The 19,148-nt window shown below is 41.9% G+C and overlaps 1 protein-coding gene across 1 annotated transcript in view; it reads right to left on the bottom strand.

Annotated features, from left to right (window-relative positions):
- The window catches only part of LOC132818654 (BMP/retinoic acid-inducible neural-specific protein 3-like), a 169,826-nt gene that overhangs the window by 23,191 nt on the left and 127,487 nt on the right, over positions 1 to 19,148 (bottom strand). The window contains exon 6 of the mRNA XM_060829667.1: positions 18,594 to 18,816. Coding sequence (XP_060685650.1) covers positions 18,594 to 18,816 — 223 coding nt within the window. The remainder of the gene's footprint in view (positions 1 to 18,593; positions 18,817 to 19,148) is intronic.

The following is a 19,148-nucleotide window of genomic DNA, read 5'->3' as shown; positions in this document are numbered from 1 at the left end:
TCTTCAGCCCATTCCTGAAGAAAGGCTTATGCCCGAAACGTCGAATCTCCTGTTCCTTGGATGCCACCTGACCTGCTGCGCTTTTCTAGCAACACATTTTCAGCTCTGATCTCCAGCATTTGCAGACTTCACTTTCTCCTCGAAGGGTTTGAACCTAGAGCTGAAAAAAGGGCTTATGCCCGAAACGTTGATTCTCCTGCTCCTTGGATGCTGCCTGGTCTGCTGCGCTTTTCCAGCACCACACTTTTCAACTCTGGTCTCCAGCATCTGCAGTCCTCACTTTCTCCTATTTGAATCCAGGGCACCAACCCAAGCCTCTGGATCATAAGTGACAATTCCCACTATGCTATTGCCACCCTCGAGTGTGTAGACACAAATTGAAAACACAGTGGGAGGGTGGAATACATTGATAGAGAGATAGACACATTGATAGAGGGGTGGGACACATTGGTAGTGAGCTTAAACACAGCATGTGACAGTAGTGTCTTGTAGTGCAGTACTTGTGTCCCTATCTCTGTGCACAAGATGGTCAAGTTCTAGCCCTACATTTCCCAGGGCATTTCTGAACAAGTTCATGAACATGATTAGAGAGTCATTGAAAACTAGGCTGCAAGCCACCAAATGAGGAGGCAGCCAAAAGAAAAGCAATTGGATGTTAAAGAAGTGATCAAAATAAACTTGAATCTTTCCACAGAGATGCAGCAATCTATAATAGAGAAATAGGCCATTCAAGCTCCTGATGAATGTGCAGACTCTTCACTAGAGTCCAAATTATCCTCCTGCCTTGCTTTCTCCCCATAGCCTTATATCTTTCAATGCTTCAAATATTTATTCAATTTTCCCTTTAAACGATGCAATGGTTTCTGCTTCAACCATTCCCCATGGCAAACATTCCATGCTCCAGTACTTTTGTGTGTACAGAAATTATGCTTCACCTCTCTCTACTCCTTTGCTGTCACAATTTCAAATTGATCACCTCTGGTCGTTGACTTTTGAAAGGAAATAGCCTTTTCCCATTCAAGCTATCAAAACCCTTCACAAACATTAAATAAATCTCCAATAGCTGACTCCTTGCTCTCTCTGCTCCAGGGAGTTAGTCTTAGTTTCCTAAGTCTCTCCTCATAACTTCAGTTTTGCGTCCCTGGAATTGTGTATACCATGAGTCATTGTGCATTGCATGTTCACTTTGTGGGTCTGTGGATAGCACTCTGCTTCCAAGACAGGAGGTTTTGGATGTTGTATATTTTATGACAGCAATTCAGAGTGGTGTTACCTTCTAAACGTGTGGCAGGGTTTATTTACAGGAGTTGTAAAATATCAGTGCAGTCATAAGATATCTGGAACTATGCTTTCACAGCTCTAACCTTTAGTAGCTTGTGTAGTGCTTGCTTGCACTACCGAGTCTCCACCCAGGCTTAACCAATCAAGCATTGTGACCATAGATCAGTTACCAGGTCCTGTAATCAAATCTGGAACAATTAAAGCATTGACTTGACAGTGAGCTCAAGTATAGAGAGGATAGAATTTGAATGAAGAAGTTGGGACTGTTCTCTTCGGAGGAAAGAAGGCTAAGAATAAATCTAAAAGAGAATTTCAAGCTCGTGAGCCCGCTGGATAGGGTAGATAGGGTGAAACTTCCCATGCATTAAATGGGCAACAACAGGAGGCCATTGTTTAAAATGATCTGCCAAAGAAGCAATGGGAAAGAGCAAAAACATTGATTATCACTCAGTGAGTAGTTGAGGTTGAAAAGCCAGGAAGTGTGGTGAAGGAAATTTCAATTGAGGCATTTCAGAGTGTTTTGGATGATTATTTGGATTTAAAAAAATGTATGAGGTTATGGGGAGAAAGCAGGAGATTGGCATGAGGTAAGAATGCTTACTTAATGATTAGGGGTTTAGATAGGGTAGATACTAAGAACCTTTTACCGCTAATGGAGTCAGGTGTTACTAGGGGACATAGCTTTAAATTAAGGGGTGGTAGGTATAGGACAGATGTTAGGGGTAGATTCTTCACACAGCGGGTTGTGAGTTCATGGAATGCCCTGCCCGTATCAGTGGTGAACTCTCCTTCTTTATGGTCATTTAAGCGGGCATTGGATAGGCATTTGGAAGTTATTGGGCTAGTATAGGTTAGGTAGGATTCGGTCGGCGCAACATCGAGGGCCGAAGGGCCTGTACTGCGCTGTATCCTTCTATGTTCTATGTTCTATGTTAATAAGTCAGTGCAAACACAATGCATTGAATGGCTTCCTCTAGCACTGTGACACCGCTGTGATTCTGTGAAGTACCATCAGCACAAGTCAGGTGGATGCACAAATACCAGTGACACTTTTGACAAGTAGAACGTGGGAGTTACCTGAAATATCCTGACCAATATTTATCGTCCAAGAAAAACTGGTTGTCATGTCATTTTCACACTGTTGTGCCAGTGGCCTTGCTGTGTGCAAATTGCTGGTTGTGTTTCCTTTATTACAATGGTAGCTACTCTTCAAAGGTAAGTTGAGGAGGAGTGAGTCCATGGATAGATTTAAACATGAGAACGATTGTTATAAAATGAATCCTTAGCTAGACTGAGAGTTGGTGCAGGGTCTGGAATCATAGTTTCTTGGATGAATTCAATTTGGTAAAAGATTTTTGTATCTGTTTGTTGGATATGGATTTCACTGAGCTAGGCCAGTGCTTATTTCCAACCCTAAATGCCCTGAAGAAGGTGCCATGGATTTGCTCTTATTCAAACATCGCAGTGCTTTGGATGTAGGGACATCGTGGCGCTATTGGAGCGAGTTTGAGGATTTTGACCCAGTTACATTCAAGGAATGGAGGCACACTTCCAAGGCATGACGGAGGGACCTTGCAAGTTGTGGTATCCTTGGTAGAGGTCACAAATTTGGAAGGTGCTATTGTGCATCTTATAGTTGGTACAAATTGCTGTCACTGTGTGATTGGTCAAGAAGGTCGTGGATGGGTGTATCAATCAAGCAAGGTGCTTGGTTCTGAATAACATACTGTTCCTTGAGTGAGTTTTGAGAAGATTTGTAGCTCAGGTTGAGGTTTTAGATGTAGGTTTGCTCGCTGAGCTAGAAGGTTCATTTTCAGACATTTCACCGCCATACTAGGTAACATCTTCAGTGGGCCTCCGAATGAAGCACTGGTGGTGTAGCCTGCTTTCTATTTATGTGTTTGGGTTTCCTTGGGTTGGTGATGTCATTTCTTCTTCTTTTTCTCAGGGTGTGGTAAATGGGATCCAAGTCAATGTGTTTGTTGGTTGAGTTCTGGTTGGAGTGCCATGCTTCTAGGAATTCTTATGCGTGTCTCTATTTGGCTTGTCCTAGAATGGATATGTTGCCCCAGTCAAAGTGGTGTCCTTCCTCATCTGTATGTAAGGATATTAGTGAGAGTGGGTCACGTCTTTTTGTAGCTAGTTGATGTACATGTATCCTGGTGACTAGTTTTCTGCCTGTTAGTCAAATGTAGTGTTTGTTACTGTTCTTGCACAGTATTTTATGAATGAAATTAGTTTTTCTTGCAGTTTGAATAGGGTCTTTCAAGTTCATTAGCTGCTATTTTAGTGTGTTGGTGGGCTACCATGATGCCAAGGGGTCTAAGTAGTCTGGCAGTAATTTCCGAGATGTCTTTGATGTAAGGGAGAGTGGCTAAGGTTTCTGGACGTGTTTTGTCTGCTTGATTGGGATTGTTGCTGAGAAATCTGTGGACTGTGTTCTTTTATAGTGGACTGTATAGAACATTAGTTCAACGAGCCACCACACACTGTAGTACAGAGGAACTACAAAGTACAGAGAAAAATAACCTATACAGCATATTTAAAGAAAAGGGTACCAAATGAACAAAGTCGACCGATTTCTCAGCAGCAAACCCAAACAAGCAGACAAAACACGTCCAGAAACCTTAGTCACTCTCCCTTATATCAGACATCTCGGAAATGACTGCCAGGCTACTCAGACACCTTGGCATCATGGTAGTCCACAAACCCACCAACACACTAAAATATCAGCTGATGAACTTGAAAGACACTGTATAGACAGCAAGAAAAACTAATGTCATTTGTAAAATATCGTGCAAGAACTGTAACAAACACTACATTGGACAAACAGGCAGAAACTAGCCACCAGGATCCATAAACATCAACTAGTCACAAAAAGGCATGACCCACTCTCATTAGTATCTTTATATACAGATGAGGAAGGACACCACTTTGACTGGGACAACACATCCATTCTAGATCAAGCCAGAGGCATGCACAAGAATTCCTAGAAGCATGGAATTCTATCAACAAACACATTGACTTGGATCCCATTTACCACACCATGAGAAAAAGAACAGGAAATGACATCACCAACCCAAGGAAACCCAAACCCATCAATAGAAAACAGGCTATACCACCAGTGCTTCATGCGGATGCTCACTGAAGATGTTAGGCAAAAAATGAATACTGCAAATGCTGGAAATCAGAGTCTAGATTAAAGTGGTGCTGGAAAAGCACAGCAGGTCAGGCAACATCCAGAAAATCGTCATTTCAGGCAAAAGCCCTTCATCAGGAATAATCTAGATTTACTGAAGATGACAGAATGTCTGAAAATGAACCTTTCAGTTCAGCAAGCAAACCTACATCCAGCTCCTTGAAGGCTGTTGGACTGCACTCATCTGAACAGGTGGGGTGTATTTATCACCCTCCTGACTTGTTCCTTGTAGATTGTGATAGGCAGGAAAGGAGTCACTCGCTATAGGATCCCTAGACCCTGATTTGCTCATGCAAGCGCAGTATTGACATGGCAAGTCTACTTTGGCTTCTGGTCCCTGGTAATGCCCAGGAATTTTATCATTTGAATACGGTTGGCAGAATTCTGTTAATGGAGGATGGAAAATGGGTGGAGATGGCCGGGAATACTCAAGTGTAAAAGAAATGAAGGTGTGATGAGTGATGAGAAAATGTGGTTTTGAGAGGGGAACTGTGCAGGCAAGAATGCCTGCCCACAATTTAACATGCCAGGTTCCCAACTGCAAAGTGCAAAGGGAAAATCTTCCAGGAACCTTCTAAAAGAATGCAAGAGAAATTGGAAGAGAAGTGTCACACTCAAGTTGGTGTGCTTGCTTATCTGAATCAGTTTCTAATTGATGTTTGCAGTGCTGGATAGGGTGTCAACGCAGAGAAATAAAACTGCATACAGAACTGGTAGCATGGTAGAGCTCACATCTTAAAGTACTGAATAGAACCGGTTAAACACAGAAATTATTGTTACATCTGCCTTGTGCTGAGATACCTAAAATGCGCATTAATTCTGCAATGAAGACAACTGCAAACATTTCAACTTTATCAGTCGCAGCCCTCCTTTTTCAGGAGATTCACCCATGTTGTGGGATTGATGGATTTTTGCCTTGCAGTAAGCTGGACAGTCTGGAGGTAGCAGCAATTCAAAGGAAGGTGAGATTCATACATTGCCTCAGAGCAGAAGGTCAGCAAGTATTAAAGAAACTCGCACAAGATACAACTATGTTAAATGTGATAGTAAATGCTCTTGAAAAATACCTTGAGATGAGGAATTGTGCTGTGACTGAACGATGTACGTTCTACCAGCAGTTCCAGAGAGATAGTGAACCCATTAATCAAATACCTCACTGGCTTGGAGCAGTTGGCTTCCGCATGTAAATTTGGCACACTAACTCGTTTGTGACCAATTAACTGAAGATAATTAATTGTATGACATAGACACCGTCTCTCTCCTCATGGAGGATGGTGACATAGTCATGGAAAACGCCATGATTTGGGCAAACCAGATTGAACCGGCTGCATTGTCTTTGAAGGGCTCACAGAGAAATGCACCATTAGACTCAGGCTGGCAGACAAAGCTATTCCAACCAGCTCCAGGGAAAACTTTGCAGTTGAATAGACATCAACAGTTTCATCAACGTGTACCCCATCACAGTTAGATATCGTCAAAACTGTGTCCAAATTATGGAGATGGAGATGATTACCAATTCCCAATGCAAGGCCAATTTTGAAGGAAAAACCGCTTAAAACAGAGTCATTTTGCAGGGTGTGCCAGTCATCAGAGAAGAGGACTTTATTGAATTGACACACAGAATCACAACTTCTTCTCAATCTTGCTACAGACACTCTTCAGATATATGGCAACTGAGTTCAGTTTGGGAACAATCACAGTTTGAGTCTGCTAAAAAAAAATCACTCTAGACGAAAGAAAAACTGCTTCTCTTTAAACTTTGCACCACACCGTCTCACGTGACTTCGATCAATGTGTTGTGGGATTTCATGGACATCGCCCCCTCATTGCATTGCTCCCTGCTCCTGCACACACTGTACAGTGACATGTCAGGGCTGTCTCTTATCCCATGGTTGTGAAAGGCCTCCGACTGAGAAACTCGACCCAGAAACTACAAAGACGGCAAATCTGTCACCCAAAGAGCAATCCGAAACTTCGGCTTCAGTTTTTTTGGACCTTGTTCGGACGATCGCCGTGGGATTTGGAAAATGATGGCCCAGCCAAGCCACATACAAAATGCCACCCCGACAAGATGGTGCGCCAATCTGCTTTTCAGGAAAATGGCACCCCCACAACGACCTTTACAAAATGGTGGCCACACCTGTCACAGCCAAGTTACTCAAAATGGCAACAACACCACCTTGCAGAACATGACAGGATGCTACAGCACAGAGGGGTTTGGGTAGGCTTCAATCATGAAAAGCCAGCATCCAAGTTCAACAAGCAGTGGGAAGGCAAATAGAATGATGGCTTTCATTTCAATGGAATATAAATTAGGGAGGTCTTGCTAAAACTATATGAGGTGCTGGTGCTGGGATACTCTGAACAATTTTGCGCACTTTATTGAAGGAAAGATATACCAGCATTAGAGGCCTTGCAGGGCCTCTAGAGACTCAAGTTCCCAACCTCAGCGTGGACTCGAACCCCAGGCCTCAGCGTGAACTCGACCCCACCGGCCTCAGCGTGGACTCGATCCCCCGGCCTCAGCGTGGACTCGAACCCCCGGCCTCAGCGTGGACTCAATCCCCCGGCCTCAGCGTGGACCCGATCCCCCGGCCTCAGCGTGGACTCGAACCCCCGGCCTCAGGGTGGACACAGACTCCCAGCTTCAGTGTGGACTCGAACTCCTGGTCTCAGTCAGAACGCGAAGTCTCAACCTCAGCCTAGACTCAGACTCCAGGCCTCAGCCTGGACTCAGACTCCAGGCCTCAGCCTGGACTCAGATTCCCGGCCTCAGCCTGGACTCAGACTCCTGGCCTCAGCCTGGACTCAGATTCCCGGCCTCAGCCTGGACCTGAAACCCGAGTTTGAGTTTCTAGTGAACAAAGTCACAACAGCCAGACGAAAGCATGAACATGAATGTCAAAATCATTAATGGGTTTCAAATCATATCTAGAGTGATGAAGTCACACAGTCATACAGGATGGAAAGAGACCCTTCAGTCCAACACATGCATGCCAGCCAGGTTTCCTCTCTACCACAGAGATATGTGTCAGTGTTCACAATCATTACAGGACAGTGCTTAACACACTTCAGTAAAAAAATTGCATTTATTTTCTAACAATAGGCATGATATAAGCAATCAGTCTCTATTTCTTGCATTTCATCCATATACCTCTAAACCTTTCCAATTCATGTACCTGCCCAAATACCTTTTAAATGGTGTAACTGTGCCTGCAAATAACACTTCCTCTGGCAATTCATTCTATATAGACTTATTTTGTTAAAAAGTTACCTGTCAGGTTCCTTTTAAATCCTACTTTCCCCTCTCACCTTAAACCTATGCCTCCTATGCTCTAGGAGAAAAAGACCCAGCCTATCCAGCCTCACCTTATAACTACCTTGTAGTCCCTGTAACATCCTTGTAAATCTTTTCTGCATCTTTCCCAATTTATTAATATAGCAGGGATACAGAACTGTACACGGTGCTTCAGTTGTGACCTTACCAATGTCTTGTATAGCCGCAACATGACATCCCACCTCCTCTACTCAATGCTCTGACCAATCTTATATGAAGGAGTTAGCATTGTTCCTTAGTGCTGAAAATGTGTTGCTGGTTAAAGCACAGCAGGTCAGGCAGCATCCTAGGAACAGGAAATTTGACGTTTTGGGCCAGAGCCCTTCATCAGGAATGAGGAGAGGGAGGAAGAGAGCTTCTTCAAGGAAGGCATCCTTGCAAGAGGATTCGCAGTAGGTTAAAATCTTCGAGTAAAAAGTGAGGTCTGCAGATGCTGGAGATCAGAGCTGAAAATGTGTTGCTGGTTAAAGCACAGCAGGTCAGGCAGCATCCTAGGAACAGGAAATTCAACGTTTCGGGCCAGAGCCCTTCATCAGGAATGAGGAGAGGGAGGAAGAGAACTTCTTTAGTGCTACCAACCTTTCTTGCGAAGTTGTTCTGAAACACGAAAGCTTTGCACACCCTTTTCAAAGGTTACTGCACAAGTGTGCACAATGGGTATGGACAACCACAAGGATGTGAAATGGTAAAGCAATGATAGCATCTCCGTGAATCCTCTCACATTTCAACCCACATGCAGGAAGTTATATCACAACAAATCAATCAGGATTGCAATTGAAGCTACACTCTGAGTGCCTTGAAGGAAGTGAACGACTGATTGCTTATATCATGCCTATTGTGAGAAAATAAATGCAAGTATTCTATTGAAGTGTGTGAAGCACTCTCCTGCAATGATTGTGAACATTGATGTATGTACCTCTGTGGTAGAGAATTAATTCTCCACTCTAGTCACCTAGTGCTGTCTAAGTTGTCAGTCATATCAAAATCTAATCATCAACCTCTAAGAATCACGTGATCAGATTGTCTTCATTGGTACAACTTTAAAGTTTAAGTATCTCACAAGTTTATGCAACGTCAGTTGGTCACATAGAAACACAAGCTCAATTGTATAGATACCCATTTGCTTTCAGGGAACTTCATGTATACACACAACTAATTTATTTGAACATGAAACCGAAAAGAACTGCAGATGCTGTAAATCAGAAACAAAAACAAAAATTGCTGCAAAAGCCCAGCAGGTGTGGCAGCATCTGTAGAGAGAGGTCAGAGTTCATGTTTCAGGTCTGACATTTGGAAGAAGGGTTACCTGGCCTGAAACATTAACTCTGATTTGTCCCCACTAATTACTTTGAGTTTCACTTGCTGTTTTGTCCAAGATTGGAAACAGTCTTTGAGGTACAAAGATTAGTGTAAACTTTCTAACCCAAAGGAATGTGTTCCATTTACAAGTCATGACGTGGAGGTGCCGGTGTTGGACTGGGGTAGACAAAGTTAAAAATCACACAACACCAGGTTATAGTCCAACAGGTTTAATTGGAAGTCCCAGCTTTCAGATCCCTACTCCTTCATCAGGTAGTTGAACCATTTACAAGTGGTTGTTGTTTGGGATAGTTTAATGTAAAATATAGTCTTTAATTTTAAAAGGGGTGGGGAGGGCATGTAGTATTCAATTGTTCTGTGTTTGATTATACAAATCTGTTCACTTTTAATACTCACTGTACTTGATGAATTAAACCTGAATGTAGTCTCTGAGAAATAAAACAAACCATCAAAAGATGTGGAAGCTGCTGGTAGCACACACAGGGAGATTGTGTAGTTCAGTGGCTAGTATCTTTATCCTTGAGCTCTTGGGTTGAGGCCCATCTCAGGACATGGAGAGTCATGGAAGATACATTCAAAATATGGGCAAGCACGTGAGCAATTTTCCCAAATCCTGCCAATATGCTAAGATTGAGAGAGCCTCCTAGTCAGCCAGAATCACATGCATGAGTGCCTGCAGCACAACAGCCGTACCACATTAAAAGACCCCATGTGCAGATCTTGTCATGGGCTAAGCTCCACGGTCAGCACCTTTCTCACTTCCACAGACAACCAGAAAAAGTAGGAGAGAAAAGAGATTTCAAAACCACTGAATAGCAACTGTAGTTAAACACACTTAAACTAGTCTCATCTCTGCTTCCCTTCAAGATATGTAAGATTTACAGGCAGGAAAGAAACAAAACATCTGGATCTTGGCCAGATTTTGCCAAAGCAGGATTTCTACTGATTGCTACCGTTACTCAAGGGTAAATGTAGGGGATGGGTCTGGGTGAAAATGTGTTGCTGGAAAAGCGCAGCAGGTCAGGCAGCATCCAAGGAACAGGAAATTCGACGTTTCAGGCATAAGCCCTTCATCAGACCTCACTTTCTCCTCGTAGATTTTAACCTACTGCGAATCCTCTTGCAAGGATGCCTTCCTTGAAGAAGCACTCAAAATTCCTGATGAAGGGCTTATGCCTGAAACATCGAATTTCCTGTTCCTTGGATGCTGCCTGACCTGCTGCACTTTTCCAGCAACACATTTTCAGCTCTGATCTCCAGCATCTGCAGACCTCACTTTCACCTCGATGGGTCTGGGTGGGTTACTCTTCGGAGGGTCGGTGTGGACTTGTTGGGCCAAAGGGCCTGTTTCCACATTGTGGGGACTCTAATCAATCAATCAACAGGTGCAGAAAGACAAAAAATCGGATGAAGAATGGTTGGACTAAATAAAACTAAATTAGATTTTGGAACTGACAAGTGTAATGTTTATCTGTAATGATCAATGTCTGAAGGAATAAGACTCCGCACTTTTAATAGTTAAATTTTGCTGCTAGAGAGATTGATTGACAGTCATTAACAATTGTCACATCATTAAAATGGCACTTCCGTTGCTATTTACCAGTTATAGTTATCTGCAAAATATTTAGTTCATATCTACCACACAACAGCCTTGCAGTATTCACTGGTGTACAGCAGTATAAATTGGACAGCAACGTTTAGATATTCACATTTAACCATGGCTCTGCTTTTTTTTTGCCTCAAGGTGTTGCCACATTTCACATAAATAACGGTGAATGTCATTAGCTTCATCATTGTCTCGACAGCAAATTTTCTCTCAGTATTTTGCACCTGCAGGGAAAAGTAAAGGAGTGCAACATTTATGTCACCAGATGTTTAAAGACATGTTCCAGGTTAAATATAGTGCAGGGCGTTTAGCACCTAATAAATATTTCTCAGTCTCAGATGGCAATGAGCAGTTAGGGATGATGTCAAAAGTAAATTCAGAAGTCACACCACACCAGGTTACAGTCCAACAGGTTTATTTGAAATCACAAGCTTTCAGAGCGCAGTCCCTTCATCAGGTGAAGTTTTCACCTTCAGTACTTCACCTGGCGAAAGAGCAGTGCTCCGAAAGCTTGTGATTTCAAATAAACCTGTTGGACTATAATCTGGTGAGGTGTGACTTCTGACTTTGTTTATTTCAGTTCAACACGAGCACCTTCATATCAAAGAGAAATTTAATGGAATGATTGTGTATCAAGGTAATACAATAGAATCACTTTATGATTGGTTTCTGGGAAAATTCTGAAGACACAGAAAATGATGAGGATAATGCATGATATGTTAAGATGAACTTTATTATTGTGTGGAATGGATGACTGAAGGAGACTATTAAAGGTTCTAGTGAGATTAATGAAGGGTTTCCTCAACTGTGGAGACTTTCTGCCTGAGTTAAGCAATAAACTCTAAGCACCTGCATCTACCCATAAGGGACAAGATGATCCACGCTAGTGCAAGGTTGTCAGCTTGACTTCAGAAGATCAAGAAAACCATCTCTCAAATGTGGAGTGATAACTTTGAGTATCAGAAACTGAGGGGTGATTTTACTGAGGTTTACAACATTATGAGGGGCGTGGATAGGGTAAATACACATGACCTTTTCCCTGTTTTGGGGGAAATCCAGAAATGGAGGGCATAGGTTTAGGATGAGAGGGGAAAGATTTAAAAGAGACCAAAGGGACAACTTTTTCATGTGAAGTGTGCTGTGTGTATGGAATGAGCTGCCAGAGGAAATGGGAGCCTGGTACATTACAACATTTAAAAGGTATCTGGATGGGTACATGAATCGGAAGGTTTCAGAGGGATATGGGCCAAGTGCTGGCAAATGGGACTGAATTAATTTAAGATATCTGGTCGGCATGGACAAGTTGGACAAAGGGTCTGTTTCCATGCTGTACATCTCTATGACTCTATGACTCTATAACTGTGAATAGGCAGTCAGAAGAGGGACTCTGTGCTGGAAGAACCTCAACACGATTGAAGATGCTAGAAATGAAGTAGATACTGGAAATGTCTTTGACCTAATTCTGCATGAAAAACTCTTAATAAAACTACAACTCAAGGGAATCCCACAATGAATTAGGACTGGATCAGTGCCAGATCAGGGGAAGGGATAAGTGGTGAATCACTTGGATACACAGGAACAGGAGGAGGCCATTCAAATTGTTCTGCCTAGTCTGTCAATAAATTAGATTAAGGCTCATCAGCTACCTCAATGCCATTGTTCTGCACTATCACTATATGCTGTGATGTCATCCATATCCAGAAATATATTAATTCCTGTCTTGAACTTACTCTGTGACTGCTGTTCCGCCATCCTTTGGGGATAGACAATATGAGCAATTTACCATCCTGAGTGAAGAAGTTCCTCCACATCTCAGTCATATGTGGTCAATCCTTTATACTGGGACTATGTCCCCTGGTTCTAGATTCACAGCCAGAAGAAATATCCTATCTGCGCCCAACAGTCACACTTTTTAAGAATTTCTTACATTTCCAAAAAGATCAGCTCTCCTCCTTCAAAGCTCTAGAGAATATGTAAGTTGCAGTTTCTTCAACTGCTCCTTAAAAGAGAATAACCTCATCCCAGGAATTAGTCCAGTAAAGCCCTATGGCATTCCCTCTATGGCAAGTATATTTTTCCTTAAGTAAGGACATCAAACCCTGCACAATACTCCAGGTATGGTCTCACTAAGGCATTACATAAAATGTAGCAAGACATCCTTATTCCTGTACTCAAATTCCCTTGTGATGAAGGACAACATACAACTTGCCTTTGTAGTTGCTTCTTATACCTCCATGATAACCTTTCAGGACTCATGGTCACCATCATCTGGTTGTTAGCCTATATTATTTGGTTGCTAGGTTGCATATCATTTCTGAAGTGCCAAATGAGATTGATATCTTGTCTTCTTTTTCTTGTGTAATCCTTGATTACTTATTAATTTGACCCTCAATTTACCTGAATATCTTGAGGACAGATTTAGACAAAAACATCACTCACACAATGCCAGGTGGACTCAATTCTGTTGCTACCTGCATGAACATTGTTACTCATCTGTTCTGGCAGGTTCCTCAGACAGATTCCTCAGACAGGTTTCGCAAGGCACTCCCACTAAAGGAGAATGAAATTTCTCACTGTCATTTACAAACTTTCCAAGTGCATGAGCCTAGGTAATTGTTACTTTCCTTTCACTCCTGAATGAAATCCCTAGCTGAACAAATCTTCAATAAAATCTTACAGGAGATGACATCTATTGAGGCAATCAGAAATATTAAGATACGAGAGGGCAAACATGTGTCCTCGTCCAGAGCAAAATGCACTACTGGGAGGATAAGAGGCAGCCTTTCCACTTCCAGCTGGGTACAGAGCTTGTGTAGTTGCACATCACAATAAACTTGAAGGAAAAGGTGGCTTCAGGAATTGGCACAAACAGAATGAATTATTCATCACCATGCAGAGCTCGAAATATAAAATGATTTTTTAACCTGCCTGTAAGTAATTAGTCTGACGCTAATTATAACTCTACATCCAGCGATAAATTCACAGATAATACAGGGAGTGTAGTCATTGTACTGCCCAATACTGAGGAGACGTGCAGAGTTAAGTGAATCCAAAGATGTGCAGGTGAGGTGAATTGGCCTTGTTAAATTGCCCACAGTGTTTAAGGATGTGTAGGTTAGGTGCATTGGTCAGGGGTAAATATAGGACAGTAGGGGAGGGGAATGTCTGGGTGGGTTACTCTTTGGAGGGTCAGTGTGGACTTATTGGGTCAAGGAGATTCTAATTCTAGTCAGTAGAGAATGTTTTCCATCGCATATTCGTACTGATTGTTTCACTTTCTGAACTGTAACTACAGACAAGGATTAGCAACTACATTGCTCAATTAGTGGCCGATTCCCTCGGTACAATGTTTGCCTACAGGTACCTACTTGACAAGATGCGCTGCTGGTTTGAAAGAAAATCGGTGCCAATCTGCCACACATTTCCCATCACACCAGCTCCAGGTTCCTTGCTGCCAGCAATTTCTCGATCCGTGTTGAAAATGCAGGATGAAACTTTAATGCTCATAGAGTGTGGAGAAGGGCTAAAATCAGCCTCAGAGCATGTTAATCTCAGAGCAGAGGTAATGAAAGGCACAGGATGACAGGCTGATGTCAGATTACCTCCTATAGGTGCCCTCACAGTGCCTGTCTTAAAATCAAGTTTTGTGATGCCAGAATCACTCAACTTTTAGTGAATTTCAGCACAGTAGAAAACTGCTGTTACTGTCCAACCAAGTGATTAGCAAGTGCAAAATCTTTCGCTGGTGGTGAGTAGGGATCTTTTTAGTGCATCAGTGACTGTTCAAATAAATCCTCATGCCCATGGATGGAAATATCTGGCAAAACACATTTCAGATCTGACCAAGACCACTTTCTGATACAATCCTCTGAAAATGCATGGAACGTCAGCATGTGGTATTACTTCAATCTTTGCTTCTAACCTTCAAAAAGAGTATTTGGCGAGATCTGATGTAGTCACTAACTGCTGATAATGGTTGCTAGGAAGTGTTAACTTGCTGAAAGATTTTGTTGCTGGAAAAGCGCAGCAGGTCAGGCAGCATCCAAGGAGCAGGAGAGTCGACGTTTCGGGCATAAGCCCTTAACTTGCTTCCAACTTATTTATGATGCTGTGCTCGCTACAGAATAAAATCCGTTAAAGAAAGTGCAAAATGATTTATAATGATGAGACCACAAGTGGGTAAGACTATCAGGAAAACCAGACAAGCTACGTCTCTTTTCCCTCGAAAAGAAAAGTCAAAGGAGTGACCTAATGAAGATCCTTAAATTATGAAGGGCTTTTTAATGAGAGAAAGTCGATGATTACGTGGAATACATTCTTTGTACATTCACTCTGGCAATGAGATGAGTTATTTTTTCATTTCTTTAGCTGGACTATAGTTTTACCAATGATCATTCCCTATACTAACACAAGTCCCTACTTTTACAGACTTATGGCAGATGTCATTTGTGAACGATTCCAAAACTGGGGTTAACTATCTTAGATGCCACAAATGAACAAACCAAAGGAATTCTGGAGAAACCCATGCTGCAATGAGAACATAAAAGTTTCTACCTAGCGGGCCTTCAAGATGATTAGCGTTCATGAAATTAAGGAGAAGCTAGTGATAACCATGATTGTGGAGAATATGTTGCTAGAGTCAGATAGGATAGCAGGGAGGAAGCTCATGTGGAGTATTAATACCAGCATAAACATTTTGGGCTGAATGAAAGGTTTATGTGTTGGACATTTAATATATTACTATGAGCTCAGCAATCGTGCTAACTCCAATAGCATTTTCCCATGAGCTTAGATCATGTATTGGAGATGATGACTCTTCCCTGGTGAATGGTTCCTCAGGTGTTAAGCCATTCTCCAATGACTCATCCAGTTCCATAAGTGAGCTGGGCTGGTGAATATCAGAGGGCGCTTTCCAATCACTCTTGCTGGCAGACGTGTTTGGATGGTGATCCAATGAGAGAACTCCGGCTCATTTCCTCCTACTCAGCAGAGTGAGCGCAAACCCTAATTCTGGAAGGCATACGGCAGGGAAACAGCCTCTTCAGTTTAACCAGACCTTACTAGTATTTGTGTTTCCCTGTTCCGAAGAAAAGTTGTATTGGATTCGAAACATTAACTTAATTACTCTCTCCATTCTTGCTGCCAGACTTGCTGACGTTTCCAGCATTTTCTGTTTTTATTTGGACCTCCTGCCATATATTTCACTTAAATCTCCTCTTTTCACATATTTTGTTTGGTCCCCAACTCTCCCCTCCCCCGCAATCCCCCGCCACCCTTATACACTTCTTCACTATTTGTTTCACCCAATCCATGTGGTAGTAACTTTCACATTCTCACCAGTGTTTGGGTGAAGAAGTTTCTTCTGATTTCTTTAATATTCCTGCCCTGGGGTTACAAAAGCAAGGAGGTGATGTTGAACTTGGAGGAGATACTTGTTAGACCTTAGCATCCTAGGGATGAATGAGTGCATTAGAGAGAGTACAGAAGTGATTTACAAGAATGGTTCAAGGGATCTCAAATTTTAGTTATGAAGAGAGACTGACAAAGTTAGGGCTGTTGTCCTCGGAGAGAAGAAGGCTAAGAGGTGATCTGACAGACACTTCCAAAAGTGGCTGAATAAGAAAGACAAGGATAAGAATAACAAGGTGGAGATACAAAGTTCATTGCAAAAGAAGCAAATGTGAGGTGAGATTTTTTTTCTTACACAAATGGTTCAGGTTAGGAATTTTAGGAATTTCGAGTTAGGAATGGGACCACCAGCATTTTCAAGTTCCCCTCCAAGCCACTCACCCATCCTAATTTGGAAATACATCACCATTCCTTGATCAAATCCTGGAATTGCCTCCCTAATGGCACTGTGGGTCAACTCACAGCAGGTGGACTTCAGTGATTCAAAAAGGCAGCTCACCACCATCTTCTCAAGGGCAACTAATGACGGGCAATAAATGCTGGCCAGCCAGTGACACCCCCATCCCACAATTGAATAAAATAAGTTGCATAACTTGGAAGTGTGCTTGAGGCAGGTTCAATAGGGCATTTCAAGACTTCCCTGGGTAATTATTTAAATAGAAAGAACATGCTGGCGCATGGGGAAAGGGCAAGAGAACTGGCTAACAGTTGGAGAGATGGCACAGATATGATGGGCTGAATGGTCTCTTTCTGTGCTATAGCAAGACTGCAATTGGATTTCTCGGGGGCTATCTTACATTGATGGCCCATAGTTTTATGCTCTTCCTCACAAACATTTTCACACCACCTTTTTATCTTTTAAATGTCTTTATTGTTATCCACGCCACCTTTTCTCAGGGTAAAAGAAGTGATTCAGCCTGTCCCTTCCTTTTCCTGATATGTACACTCACACATGTCCGTCAAATGGTCTCTGTACCTTGCTGGTGCTCCTACATTCTATTTATAATATGGCGATTAAAACTACATGTAGTGTTTCAAATGCTGAGTAGCTAGGTTTCAACGCAGGATTAGCTCAGCTTCTCTACTTCTCAATTCTATCCCAGAGAGATAAACTTTATATTTGCATTGTACATTTTCGGCATTGTACAACATTTAGTGGCTGATGTAGTTGTAGTCCAAAATCCCATTGCCTCTATTTTTTTCCCACACCGAGACTTGCACCTTTCAAATAATGTGACCTCCCTATTCTTCAAAGCAAAATATACTTCCACACATTTAAATCTGCTGAACTTTGTTTGCCCTTTCGATACGATCATTAATGCCAGCCGGGAAATTTGTATTAATTCCCTTCAGTATTGATTACATTCAACAAGGCCACAAATTTCATTAGCTGCAGCTCGATGAGCTTCTAATTCGGGATTTTATGAATTGAATTTGAATTTCATTGCTGTTGTGGTGGAATTAAACCCATGCCCTTTGAATAATAGTCTCTGGATTATCATCCTAATGACATCACCATCACACCACTATCTCCTGCTGTTAAAGTCACATTATGGGGTGCAATCTTGGTTAAAATCCTGATAATTAGGTAAGAAATGACCATGAAATGTATGGATTCTTATCTAGCCTGAGTGTATGATAGGTTTACAGAGGGCTGTTAGAATAGATACTTAGTGTTTGACAAGGCTTATGAAAGTCCATCCCCTTGAGCTCAAAATGTGTGATGGATTGAATTGCAGGTTGCATTTCATCAGGTATATATGTAACTATTATTAATTATAGTTAATTCCATAAGACATTCAGCACATCGAGAATGCTCCACCATTCAGTGAAATCATATTTGACTTGATAATCCTCAATTCCATTTTCTTACATTTTTCTTACTGATTAAAAAACTATTCATCTTAATCTTGAATATGTTAAAATACCCAGCCTCGACATCTCTCTGCAGTAAAGAATTTCAAAGATTCACTTCTCACTGAGAAAGGAAGTTCCTTTTCATTATTAAATGTGGAATTCTTTGCTCTCAGATTTTGCCCTCTGGTTCTAGAATCTGTCACAAAGCAAAACAAACCTTACTTGCATCTGCCCTGTCAAGTCTTCTAAGATTCTTACATGTTTCAATAAGGTCACCACTAATGTGTTTCAACAAGTGTAGGCCCAATCTACTCATCATTATTGCATATTTACGATTGTTGTCAATGATAGGAATTAAGGTACAGTGATAACTACAAAAATCATAAACACCTTTGAGCTTCAATACATTTTGCTGTATCATAACCCTGTCAAAAAAATGTGCATTCCCCTACATCACTCATGCATTCCCAATGGTCTTGCCATATATTAAGCCAATCACACTGCAGTGCCAAGCCTTGTCATTCAGGTCTCAAATGGAAGAGTATTTTAATAACTAGATGTTGTTGTGTGTGAATATCCTGTACCTTTCTCTGGGAAGGACGAATTTCGGTTGTTTCTGGCAGCGCTTACTTAGGCTGAAGAGTTTGCGGACGGTCTTCTGCGCCTTATTGAAGAGTCCCTTTAAGCTGGCCTCCAGTTGCTCATAGCGATGCTGGAGACTGATGTCCACTGTCCACAGCTGCAGGAGAGTCGAAGAGTTCAGGAAATACTCAGTCGGCAACTTCTTCAGGAAAATCTTGAACTCATCTGCGTGGAGAGTCAGATAAAACATGGATTACTCAGGAGTCCAAGGAGACGATGTCCACTCTGCAAAAGAACATCCATTCTGTAAGCAACTATACAGGTATCAATAATATTTCCAAAAAAAACAAACTGGGAAATGTTTCTGAGTGTTGAATCAAAGTAAACCAACAATTTTGGAAGGAAAGATCGCAAAACTTTTGCAAACATGAAACTTAGGGTGTCATGGCAACTCATTTCAGAGACATTCTGGGGAACAATTCACATGTTATCACTTTTTGATGAAAACCCTCAGACAATGTTCCCCTCTACCTTCCAAATATGCTCATGGCTACCAT

This window comes from Hemiscyllium ocellatum, chromosome 9, assembly GCF_020745735.1.
Source record: "Hemiscyllium ocellatum isolate sHemOce1 chromosome 9, sHemOce1.pat.X.cur, whole genome shotgun sequence".
Classification (NCBI taxonomy): domain Eukaryota; kingdom Metazoa; phylum Chordata; class Chondrichthyes; order Orectolobiformes; family Hemiscylliidae; genus Hemiscyllium; species Hemiscyllium ocellatum.
Note: the sequence above shows the minus strand (reverse complement) of the source record. Positions and strands in the feature narration are given on the sequence as shown.